This window comes from Sus scrofa, chromosome 17, assembly GCF_054392235.1.
Source record: "Sus scrofa isolate SSC_HxYL_T2T_F1_AM1 chromosome 17, Sscrofa_HxYL_maternal_Yorkshire_Landrace_v2.0, whole genome shotgun sequence".
Classification (NCBI taxonomy): domain Eukaryota; kingdom Metazoa; phylum Chordata; class Mammalia; order Artiodactyla; family Suidae; genus Sus; species Sus scrofa.
The window spans coordinates 16,106,606-16,120,020 of record NC_139399.1 but is presented as its reverse complement, the minus strand read 5'-3'; the positions used below and the strand labels follow the sequence as shown (position 1 = coordinate 16,120,020).

General features: G+C 36.2%; 1 protein-coding gene across 1 annotated transcript in view; it reads left to right on the top strand.

Moving 5' to 3' along the window:
* Positions 1-13,415, top strand: part of ADAM3-LIKE (ADAM metallopeptidase domain 3 (cyritestin 1)) — a gene marked incomplete at its 3' end in the record, with an annotated part of 77,420 nt that overhangs the window by 60,704 nt on the left and 3,301 nt on the right. Inside the window, 2 exon segments of the mRNA NM_001097513.1 lie at positions 1,139-1,253; positions 12,251-12,416. Of these exon segments, the coding sequence (NP_001090982.1) occupies positions 1,139-1,253; positions 12,251-12,416 (281 nt within the window).

The window sequence follows — 13,415 nt, the reverse complement described above, 5'->3', positions numbered from 1 at the left end:
TTTTTGAGAACAGAGTTCCCTGTCCATTCAGATCTGTTTCAGACTTCAGTGACTTCAATTTATTTTTCTCTGTGGCTCTTCCATACTATATTTGAAAAGTCATTCACTGATAGCCTTTTAGATAATGTTAAATTTTTACTTAACTATTGTAAATAGTAGTACAGTATACATTGTCATACATTCATTTTTGCACATTTATCTGATTTTGTAAATCATTAGCTTTGAAATCTGGTAGACCAAATATCTGAATAATTTAAATTTTTATAAATACTATTTGTCTTTAAGAAATATTATATCAATTTTTGCTCCTGCCTATCATGTATGAAAATGTATACTTCTGCAAATTCAGGCCAGGCTAGTTTCTGAGTTTATTGACAACTTCTAAAATGCTAAATCTATTGTTAATTTGCATTTATTTAGTGATTAGCAATATAGTTCTTAAGTATGTATGGTCACATTTTCCATTTGCATTTCTGTATCCATTCATATTGAAATTATCTCCTGAACTATAGAAATTTTGTAAACTTTGTAATGTTTCAGAACATGCATTTGGCTTTAAATTTGTGGTTTGTGTCTCCTACCATAATGATGCCTCAGATTTTATATAGTAACCTAGGAAAAAATGACCTACGTGTATCTTAAAATTTTCTCCCAAATCATGTGTCCTACTATTTACAGTTTCTTTTCTGTCCTATTCCTTTATTTAATTTTAATTTAATTTTTACATGAACCTATTCCTAGATTCTCTATTCTGCTTCTGACCCTTCTTTTGATTCATCCATAAAATTGTATTTATGGATATTTTCTAGCCTTCCTCTTTTCTAGCAAAATAGATTTTGCCAAGTATACCTGAATAAGCTAGCTTCACCTTTTAGTTTTTTCCCTTGTGTTTGTAAATTGGTTCTTATCACAGCTCTTTTAAAAAAAAATCTAGCACAATTCATAGTACATTTCAACTCCCACTGTAGTTTCTAGCTTCATAATTTCTAGAAAAGGCATTTCTATGTTTTCAGTGGTATCAAGAATGTTATCTACTCTTATTTTAGTAACTTGTTTTGACTAACAGTCAAAAGTAATGCATTAAATTTTTATGTTGTTCCTGAAATGTTCTTACTTATTATTTGGCTTTTGGTTTTAGCTTTGCAATACTCTGCTTAATTGTCACTGTGACGTGGGATATGCTCCTCCAGCGTGTGAACCAGAACCCTTATCGCCAGGAGGAAGTATCAATGATGGGTTTTGGATTGTGGAGGGTTAGTATGTAAATCACTGTGCTCCAGGAGAGCTTTCTGCACCTACAGCAATGTTAGACATCCCCACGGTCTGTGTGGCTATTGAGCACCTAACCTGTGGAGATGCAACTATGGAACTGAAGTTTCCATTTTATTTCACTTTATTCCATTTAAATTATTTAAATTTAAATAAATTTAAATAAAGCGACTTAAAGTGGCTATTTAAGTCACTTGCGGCCAGTAGCTGCAACATGAGATGACACAGCTCTAGATCATATTGTCAATCAAAATTTTGCATATGGTTTTAATGGAAATCTAGAGATGAACATTTTAATAGACCTTCTCTTAATTTTAACCGTGGTTCCCCAAACATTTCTATTTATACAGTAGTTTTCTAGATAGGTAGAGTTAAATTATAAACTAGGTGATAGTTTTATTATATAGTCTGAACATTCCAAGGGCACTAATGTTCCAGTTCACAGCAGACTTTCATCTTTAAAGTGAGAAAAAAGAATGTATACATGTATGTGTTACTGGGTCACCATGCAGTACAGTAGAAAAAAAATAACATATTGGGGAAATTTTTTAAAAATTAAAAATTAAAAAATAAATAAATAAAATGAACTCTGCTGTTGAAAGGTAAAAATTACAAAATCTTCCATATCTATAGTATATGGATAGAGGATAGCACAAAACATTTTTAAATTTATTTTGATGAACATTTGTGAACCAAATGGCATACATATTTTTTCTAAACTCCACAGTGTAAAAATCTACAACAATATAATTCTGTTAATGCCTTTTCATCATTTGTACTTATGTCATGATATATATTATTTATTTGTATGTTGTAAACCTGACAATACATCATTGTATTTGCCTTAAAATCCCCAATAGAATGTTAAAGAACTTTAATGCAAATATTTACATTTACGCAGCTGTTTATGGCTTTTGAGGGCTTTTCACTTCTCTTTAGCACATTGAAATTTCCATGTGGGTCATTTTCTTTCAGCCTGAAAACTTTTTTGTGTGTGTATCTTTTTGTGTGTACTTTGTAGTGACCAATTGTCTCAGTTTTTGTTTGTTTTTAAAATGTTTTTATGAGATATGCCTTGGTTTGTGAAGGTTATTTTCACTGGAAGTAGATTTCTACAGTGAGAATTGTTCCTTTCAGCAGTTCAAACATGGAATCCCATTGTATCCTGGCTTCCATTTTGTGATGAGAATGCACCTATGATTCTTATTATCCATCCCAATAATATAATGCTTCTTACATTCTTTGTCTGAGTTTCAGGCATATTTTATATCTTTGATTTTTCCGTAGTTTCACTATGATTCACCGAGATGTGTTTTACTTTGAATTTATCCTGCCTGGATTGGCTGAGATTCTCAAATGTATATGTTGGTATATTTTTGGAAATTTTGAGAAAAAATGATTTGCCATTATCTCTTTTTTAATATTTATTTTTTATTAAACATATTTGGCTTTAAAATTTTATATACAGTAACATTTGCTCTGTGGTATACAGCTCTCTGAGTATTAAAAAATTGTGCAAACTCTTGTTCCCACCACCATAGACATGGTACACAATCGATCCATCATCTGAAAACTTACTCTGGCTGCCCTTTATATTTACTTATTTCCCACTGCTAGTTCCTTGCATCCAATGACCTGGTCTCTTTCACTATATATTTGCTTTCTCCAGAATGTCCTACACAGAATATATGCATTTGAGATTAATCCTCATTGACATATGTTTTAATAGTTCATTCTTCTTTATTGTTATTATAAAATTTTTTTATTGCTGTTACAGATGAACTATCTAGTTTGTTTATCTATTCACATACTAAAGGGTATTTGGGTTGTTGCTTGATTTTGGATCTAACTGTTGGCAATTTTGAATAAAGCCACTATAAATGGGTGCACATAGGTTAGAGTTATCTGTATTGAAGTTTTCACTTTTTGATGTGTAAATACCTAGGAATTTTTTCTAGATCATTTATTTAGCTTTAATGTTAGTATTAGCCATTACTTGGTATTACTTAGCATTTACCTAGTCATTTACTAAGTGTATTTTTTAAAGTACATGTATTTTAAATTTTCTAAGGAATAGTCAAGCTGTTTTCCAAAGTGGCTGTACTGTCCCCTCCATTTATCCATGAGAGCTCCAGTTACTATGCACAGATGATCCATACCTCACAAGCACTTGATATTTTCATTTTTGTTTTGTTTGAACTTGTTTTGCCAGTTTTAGATGTGTAGTGATATTTCATTGTAATTTTTAATTAACTTTTTATGTTGAAATAGTTTAGATTCGCAAAGGGTTGCAAAGAAATGTAGAGGGAAATTTGGTACACTTTACTCAACATCCATCAGTGTTACCCAGTAGAATACTATAGTAGAATATCAAATCAGGAAATAGACATTGGTAAAATGCACATGCCTAATTCAGATTCACTAACACTCATGTACACTTTTGTATATATATATATGTGTGAGTGCACATGTGCATGCATGTGTTTAGTTCTATGCAGTTTTACCATGTGTTCAAATTCGTGTAACTGCAATCAAAATACAGAACTGTGTCATAACTACATGGCCCCAAATAATATTATGCCTTCATATAGCTATATTTATCTCCTCTTTCCCTTATTGCTCAATTCTGGCAACCGCTAAGCTATTCTCCATTTCTCTAATTATGTTATTTCATGAATGTTATATAATCAGAATCATACAATTTGTGTCTCTTTGATTTTGGCTTATTTCTTTTTCATAATTTCTGTGAACTTCATCTAAATTGTTGCGCATATGAATACTTCATTCCTTTTATTGTTGATTATTATTCCTTTGCATGATTATATCATATTCATCCCTTGAGGGACATCTAGGTGGTTGCCAGTTTTCAGCGATCTTTACTACATCTGCAGGGAACATTCATGTAGAAGATTCTACGTGAAAGTTGAATATTAATTCTTGGGGAAACATACCCAAGAGTGGAATTGCTGGATTGATGGTAAGCCATTTATAGTTTTATAAGTAACTGCAGGAAGTGAGTGGGACTGGGAGTAGGGGGCAGTCTGGTGGGCCAGGCAGGCAGTGAGCTTTGGGTAGCTGGGATGCCAGGGGGACTTGCTGGTGGTGAGTTGTTATTTAGTAGTTGTTAGTCATTGTAAGTTGCTCAGTGGCAATGGCTGTGGTCACCAGGAAGGGTATGGAACGGCTGACAATGGTGATCACTATAGCAGTGTGTGTGCCCCTCAGGTATCTGCCTAAACTAGAACTTTTGCTGTAGACATTCTGTGTGGATTTTTCTGAAAACTTAAGAACCTCCAGTACAATTCTGAAAAGAAAGAGTGAGAGCAGACATCCTTGGCTTGTTCCTGATTTTAAGGAGGAAAATTTCAGTCTTTCACCATGAAGATATTGTACTTGGGTTGAATAGCCCTTTCTATTTCTTGATTGCTAAAAGACCCTAAAGCCTTAGGTTGAGAATTCTTGGATTAATGTAGTGTTGTTAGCAGAAGTCATATTGCTATGGACTGGAGCGTGAATTGGCATGAGGACAAAGACTAAAGGGAAGACACCATAGGGAAAAGGATATTTGAGGCCCATTCCTACAGAAAGAAAAGGAAGCAATGGCCTGATGCCTAGAGTTTGAGTCAGTTAAACTGGAAATGTAAGAATTAGAATCTCAATTACAGACAAGACAGCAGAGTAGAAGGACTCAAGCTCACCTCTCCTTATGAGAACAACAAAATCACAACTAAGTGCTGAGCAACCATCAACAAGATAAACTGGAATCTACTGGAAATGCTGTATTACACCTGAAGACAAAGAAGACGTCATAGCAAGATGATAGGAGGGATGCTTTTGTGATATAATCAATTCCATACCTGCTGGGGGAGCAACCCACACCACCGGAAAATAACTATCAAAGAGACTCTCCCACAGGAGTGAGAATTCCAAACCCCACTTTAGGTTCCCCAGCCTGGGGGTCTAGCATCAGAAGGAGGATCCCCCCCCAGAGCATTTGACATTGAAGGCCAGTGAGGCCTGAGAACAGCAGCTTCATAGGACTTGGGGAAACAGAGATTCTACTCTTGGAGGATCCACACAGGCTTTCATGTGCAGTGAGCCCCTGTGCAAAGTGGAGACTCCATAAAAATCTGTAGTGTCAGACCTACCAGCAGGTCTTGGAGAGTCTATCGGGAAAGCAGGAGTTGGCTGTGGCTCACTGTGGGGGCAGGGCATTGGAGGCAAAGGTCCCAGGAAATAATCATTGACATGAGCTCCCCTGGAGACTGCAGTTTTGTGACAAAACTGGCCCTGATCAACAACAGCCTGCTGGCCTCAGAAGAGCCAGACCAAACAAATAACAGGGTGGGAACACAGCCACCGCCTCCATTAGCAAACAGGCTTAAAGTCCTCCCTGGAACACAGCTACCTCTAATCACACTCAGAGACACAGCCCTACCCACCAGAGGGACAAGACTGAGCTCCATGTATCAGTTTGACAGGCACTAGTCCCTCCCATCAGGATGCCCACCACAAGCCCCTGATCAGCTTCACCCACAAGGTGGAAGACACAAGCACCAAGAGGCTACAACTATGCATCCTGCAGAAAGGAGACCACAAAAACAGAAAGCTAGACAAAATGAAATGGCAGAGAAATATAAGCCAGGCAAAGGAACAAGACAGATCCCCAGAAGAACAGCTAACTGAAGTGGCGATAAGCAAGCTATATGAAAAAGACTTTAATGTGATGATAGGATGATCTAAGATTCCAGAAAAAAACTGGAGGCACAGATTGAGAAATTATCAAAAAATGGAAAATTTAAAGAACAAAGATGAAGAACACAATAACTGGAATGAAAAATTAACTAGAAGGAAATAATAGGAGGCAGAAGAATGAATAAGTGAGATGAAAGACATATTGGTAGAAATTCCTGACACAGAATAGAGAAAAAAGAATGAAAAGAAATGAGAATAGTCTAAGAGAACTCTGGGACAACATTAAATGTATCAACATTCACATTGCTTGGGTTCCAGAAGGAGAAGAGAGATAGAGAAAGGCCTGAAGAAAATATTCCAAGAGATAATAGCTGAAAACTTCCCTAACATGGGAAAGGAATCACTCAAGTCATCAGGAAGTACAACGAGTACCATATAGAATAATGGTATCATACAGAATAACGATTCCTCCAAGGAGGAACACTCCAAGACACATATTAATCAAAGTCACCCAAATTAAAGACAGAAAATATCGAAAGCAGCTAGGGAAAAACAAGAAATAACATTCAAGTTTCATTGGTCTTATCTATGATTTGCTTTGTTTATATTTCATTGTGTGTTATCATCAGAAACTCTACAGGCCAGAAGGGAGTGCTGTGATATACTTAAAATGATGAAAGGAAAAGCCTACAGCCAAGAATCTACCCAGCAGGGCTCTCATTCAGATCTGATGGAGAAATAAAAATCTTTACAGACAAGCAAAAGCTAAGAGAATTCACCATCACCAAATCAGCTTTAAGACAAATGCTAAAGGAAATTCTCTAGGCAGAAAAGAAAAGGCCACAATGAGAGAGAAGAAAATTACGAATGAGAAGGCTCATCAGTAAAGGCAAACATTTGCTAGAGGTAGGAAATCATCCACAAATGAATATGATACCAAAAAAGTGATAGTGAGAAGAGGAAGGTATGAATGCAGGATACTGAAAATGTGTTTGCAGTGAAGAGACCAGCAACTTAAAACACTCTTGTGTATATATATAGACTCCTATATCAAAACCTCATGGTAAAAAAATAGCAAAATTAAAACCAAATGCTGAACAACCTTCAATCAAATGGACTGGAAACTTTCAAGAAGATATCCTACAACAGAAGACAAAGAGAAGGCCACATCAAGATGGTAGGAGGGGTGATTATGCAATATAAGCAACCCCATACCCACCGGGTGGGCAGCCCACAGACTAGAAATTAATTGTATCATAGAGACTCACCTATAGGAGTGAGAGTTCTGAGCCCCACATCAGGTCCCCACACCTGGGGATCTGGCAGTGGGAGAAAGAGCCCCCAGAGTATCTGGCATTGAAGGCCAGTGGGGCTTGTGCACAGGAGCTCCACGGGACTGGGGGAAACAGAGACCCCATTCTTGAAAGGTGCACACAAGATTTCATATGCACTGGGTCCCAGAGCAAAGCAGAAACTCCATAGGAATCTGGGTTGGTCCTGACTACAGTTCTTGGAGGATCTTCTGGGAAAACAGGGAGTGACTGCAGCTCATTGTCGGGGAACGACATTGGAGGCAAAGCTCTTGGGAATATTCATCAACGTGTGTTCCTTTAAAGGTGGCCATTTTGGGAAAACAAAAACCTAACTTTACATCTAAAGCAGCTAGAGAGAGAAGAACATACAAGACCTAAAGTTAGTAGAAGGAAAGAAATCATAAAGATCAGAGCAGAAATCAATGAAATAGAAACAAAGCAAATCATAGATAAGACCAATGAAACTAAAATCTGGTTCTTGAAAAGATCAATGAAATTAATAAACCTTTAGCCAGACTTATCAAGCAAAAAAGAGAGAGGACTCAAATCAATAAAATTAGAAACGAAAAAGGAGAAGTTACTATGAACATCACAGAAATACAAAGGATCATAAGAGACTACTACTTCAATATTATCAAAATGACTATACTACCCAAGGTAATCTACAGATTCAATGCAATCCCTAACAAATTACCAAAGACATTTTTCACAGAACTCGAACAAAATATTTTCAAGTTTGTTTGGAAGCACAAAAGACCCAGAATAGCCAAAGACATCCTGAAAAAGAAAAATGGAGCTCGAGGCATCAGGCTCCTGGACTTCAGACTATACTACAAAGCTATAGTCAGAAAAACTGTATGGTACTGGCACAAAGACAGAAATAAAGATCAGTGGAACAGGAGAGAAAGCCCAGAATTAAACTCAGGCACCTACAGTCAACTAATCTGTGACAAAGGAGGCAAGAATATACAATGGAGAAAAGACAGCCCCTTCAATAAGTGGTGCTGGGAAAACTGGACAGCCACATGGAAAAGAATGAAATTAGAACACTCCCTAACACCATACACAAAAATAAACTCCAAATGGATTAAAGACCTAGAAATAAGACCAGATATTATAAAACTCTTAGAGGAAAACATAGGCCAAATACTCTCTGACCTAAATGACAGCAACATCTTCTCAGATCCACCTATCAGAGTATTGACAACAAAAACAAAAATCAACAAATGGGACTTAATTAAACTTAGAAGTTTCTGCACAGCAAAGGAAACCCTAATCAAAACAAAAATACAACCCACAGAATGGGAGAAAACCTTTGCAAATAAAGCAGCTGACAAGGGATTAATCTCCAAAATTTATAAACACCTTCAGCAGCTCCATACAAAAAAAAAAAAAATCAATAAATGGGAAGAAGATCTAAACAGATTATTCTCCAAAGAAGACATACGCTTGGCCAAAAAAACATGAAAGGGTGTTCAACATCACTCATTATTAGAGAAATATAAAGCAAAACCACTAGGAGGTACCACCTTACATCAACCAGAATAGCCATCATCAAAAAGTCTATAGACAATGAATGCTGGAGAGGGTGTGGAGAAAAAGGAACCCTAGTACACTGTTGGTGGGAATGTAAATTGCTGCAGCCACTGTGGAAAACAGTATGGAGATTCCTCAGAAAACTAAAAATAGAATTACCCTTTGATCCAGCAGTCCCGCTCCTGGGCATCTATCCAGAGAAAACCATTGCAGCACTATATACAATAGCCAAGACATGGAAACAACCTAAATATCCGTCGACAGAAGAGTGGATAAAGATGTGGTACATATACACAATGGAATATTACTCAACCATTAGAAGGAAAGAAGTAATGGCATTTGCAGCAACATGGGTAGAACTAGAAATTAAACAGTGAGACACCAACATCACATTCTATCACTTACATGTGGAATCTTTAAAAAAAGGACATTATGAACTTTTTTGCAGAACAGACAGTGACTCACAGACTTTTAAAACTTTATGGTTTCCAAAAGAAACAGGTTGGGGGTGGCGGGGGTGTGCTGGGGGTTTGGGATGGAAATGGTATAAAATTGGGTTGTGATGGTTATTGTACAACTATAAATGTAACAAAATTCATTAAAAATAAAACATCATGGTAACCATAAGCCAAAAACCAACAATTGATACACATACAAATGCAATGCTAAAGATGGTCACAAACCACAGGTGAAGAAAACAAAAGAAGGGAAGAAAAAAGATCAACAAAAAACAAACGGTTGCAATACATGACATTCTAATGATATATGAATGACTCATTATTTCTGTCACTCTTCCCATACTTATTTTGTCATATTTGCAAAAAAGTCATACACAATGTCCAAAGACACTGCATAGCCAAAAGCAATTATGAAAATACAGTTTTCAAGAAAATTTGAAACTGAAAACATACTTTTAAATTTCAAAACATATTACAAAGCTAGTAAGAGTTCCCACTGTGGTGCACTGGGTTAAGAATCTGACTGCAGCAGCTCAGATCACTGTGGAGGCTCAGGTCCAATCCCAGCCCTGGTGCAGTGGGTTAAAGGATCCAGCATTGCTGCAGCTACAGCTTGGATTCAATCCCTGACTTCCATATGCAACAAGTGTGGCCATGAAAGAAAGAAAGAAAGAATGAGAGAGAGAGAGAGAGAGAGAAAAGGAAGGAAGGAAGGAAGGAAGGAAGGAAGGAAGGAAGGAAGGAAGGAAGGAAGGAAAGAGAGAGAGAGAAAGAAAGAAAGAAAGAAAGAAAGAAAGAAAGAAAGAAAGAAAGAAAGAAAGAAAGAAAGAAAGAAAAAGAAAGAAAGAAAGAAAGAAAGAAAGAAAAGAAAGAAAGAAAGAAAGAAAGGAAAGAAAGAAAGAAAGAAAGAAAAAGAAAGAAAGAAAGAAAGAAAGAAAGAAAGAAAGAAAGAAAGAAAGAAAGAAAGAAAGAAAGAAAGAAAAGAGCTAGAATAATCAAGACAGTGTAATGCTGTCCTAAGGACAGGAACAGGAAGAGACATGTAGTTCAGTGTAACAGCACAGAGAGTTCAAAAATAAAGCCTCATAATTACAGTCATTGAATTTTGATACCAAGGCAATTCAATGGTCTTTTCAACAAATGGTGTTGGAACAGGTACATATCCACAGGCTAAGGACAGAAATTTTATTGCTACATTACAACATTCACAAAAAGTGAATGAAATCTGTCTAAAGAACTAAACTTGTAAAACACTTAGAACACACACAAGTAAATCTTTAGACCTCACAACATAGGCTCTGTTATCAAAGCCACCAAAGCATAAGGAAAAAAAGCAACAATAGATTGACTGCACTTCATCATATTTAAGAACATTGGTGCTGCAAGTGATATATCCAAGAATGTGAAAGACAAACTGCAGAATGGGAGAAAATACTTGCAACACTCATCTCTGATAGGAGACTTGTCTCCAGAATTTGTAAAGAACCCAAGCCCACAATAAGACAACAAATAGTGCAATTAAAACTCGGTTATATAGGTATATATTCCTTCTTCTTCTGCCAAGCACTCCTAGGAGTCTGGCCGTAATGCTTCTGGGGTCCATAATCTACACAGCAACTTTTATCTTCAGTGCTGCACTCTGAAGATGCCAGCCATTTCTGCTGCTGTGAACTCGGTCACCTGCTCCTCAGTCACAGTGGGAATGCTGTGCACTACCTAGGACTCCAATTCTCTCTGCTGAGATCATTAAATTTTGTACAGATAGAATCGGTTTTCCATAAATCAACACCATGTTTTCCTGGCTTCCTATATTATAGTTTTGCTTGTCCTGTTGGCGTCCAGAAACCAGTCCCCTCATGTGTTTTGTCCTGTTTTTATTGTTTCTATGATGAGAGGGTGAGTGGGAAACCACGGAATGGAATAATTTCATCACGGCCAAAGTGGAAGCCCTTTGTGCCATAGAGTAATGGATATCTCCCAATTAATCCAGTAATAATTAGGTTCAGTTTCTTTAATCAGACTTTGGAGTAATTCAGTCCACTTCCAATATGAAATTGAGAGTGACATTGGACGGATAGAGAGTTGACCTTTCCTGATGGATGAGACCAGGAAGGTGTTGAGTTCTACCATAGCATAAGACTGATGCATATTTGATTATTTTCAAAAATTTTGTGTATATTTCTAACTTATTTCTGAAAATATATGCAACTTCCTAAGTCACTTTCTTTTAGATTTACCTAATCAGCTCTAATCAACACATAATTGGAGTGTGTGTGTGTTTCAAATTTACTGATTCTTCTGTGGTTTTGAGGGGGCATCAGCTTCGTTTATACTTAATATCATCATAGAGGCTTTGGTGGTGATTCTGATTGTTTAATTTAATTTTTTTGTATTTTAGCCATCTGGTTTATTTCTTCTGCTTAATTGGACCAAATTTTCATAGATTTTGTCACCTAATTTCATGTAATGTCTTTATAATACCTAGAGGGATATCTATTTTTCTAATTAATAGAGTCAAAACTAAAACAATATCACCTTATACATCTGTTACAGAAATTTAAACTGGTGTACTATTTTTTTTTACTTAGTCTCAAGTTTCATCAATAAATTTTTTAAAATAATTTGTAAAACAGTTCTTTTTTTGCTCTATTTTTAAAATGGAAGAACGTATTAGATAATAATATCAATTTAACATGTTCTAAGGAACAGTTTATAGAAGGGAATATGATAGAATAAAATACATTAGAATGTAGCACGTAATAATATTAAATATACATATACAAATTAAAAATAACATATATATATATATGACATAAATATTTAGTGCCATTTGGGGCATAGTAAGAGAACACTGGAAAACAATTTTCAATTTATTCATTCTGTGACTATATTCTTTGATCCCAAACTTTTATAATTCAAAGTACTCATTGCTTTGAGTATCAGTTTTGAAAAACTTAAAAAGTCCACTTATGTTTTAAGGTAAAAATGTAGAATTCTTGGTGAAACGACATCGTGCTTCTCAAAAAAAAGGCCTCTTGATCAGTTTCTACGTTTTGCTACCTTTGCTGGTTCTAATTGCCATCGTTGCTCTTCAATGGAATAAAAAGAAGATATTTTGGAACAGAGAGGATACAGTAAGTGAAGGGTAAGTAAAGTCATTATTTTTTATATTTAATATTAAAAATGCTTTATGAGAAAATTCAGATGTTTTTTAGAATATTTTAAGTAGGGATTCCTAGATGGCTTGGGTTAATATTTAGAAATATTGAATATTAATACATACCAATTTTTTTCAGAATATAGGCAGGTAGGTATCCCTCATGTTTGTATAGGCCCAGGAACAACTGAAGTTACCCAGTAAACCCTCAGTAGTTTTTGAATAGAAAACCATGTTGGTGAGTTCCTGCTGTGGCACAGCAAAAAGGAATCCAGGCAGGATCCCTGAGGATGTAGGTTTGATCCCTCGCCTTGCTCCGTGGGCTGGGGGTCCCATATTGCGATGAGCTGTTAGGTTGCAGACATGGCTCGGATCCCAAGTTGCTGTGACTGTGGTGTAGGCCTGCAGCTGTAGCTCTGCTTCCACCCCGAGCCTTGGAACCTCCATATGCTGCAGGGGCAGCCCTAAAATGCAAAAAAAAAAAAAAAAAAAAAAAAAAAAAAAGGAAAGGGAAAGCCACATTGGCTGTAATTGCTCTAGAAGGTTCTATTTCCCAGGCAACTCCATTTTCCTCCCACTGACATTTGGTTGTACCAAGAAGACTGATAGAGACAGGGCAACATAAGTATGAGGAAGGTTAAAATTTGGAGACAGGAAAGCATAGAGTTTGGGGGAGGGTGAGAAAATAGAAGATGGCAAATAAAGAGGGAGAGAAAACCCAGGACTCTGCTCATTTTCCACTTAGTTAATATTGCTCATATGCTCCTAAAATGAGAATTAAGGCACCTGTGCAGATTTTCCTTTCTTCTTCTTCATTTTTTTTTCTTTTTTTTCGGTGGAACAGAGCTTGATTAGGTCTTTTGAAAAATGAGATATAATTAACATATGACATATTAGTTTCATGTGTACAGCATAATTTGTTGACATGTATATATTGCAAAATGATCACCACAATGGTTCTAGTCAACATGTCTCACCATACATAGG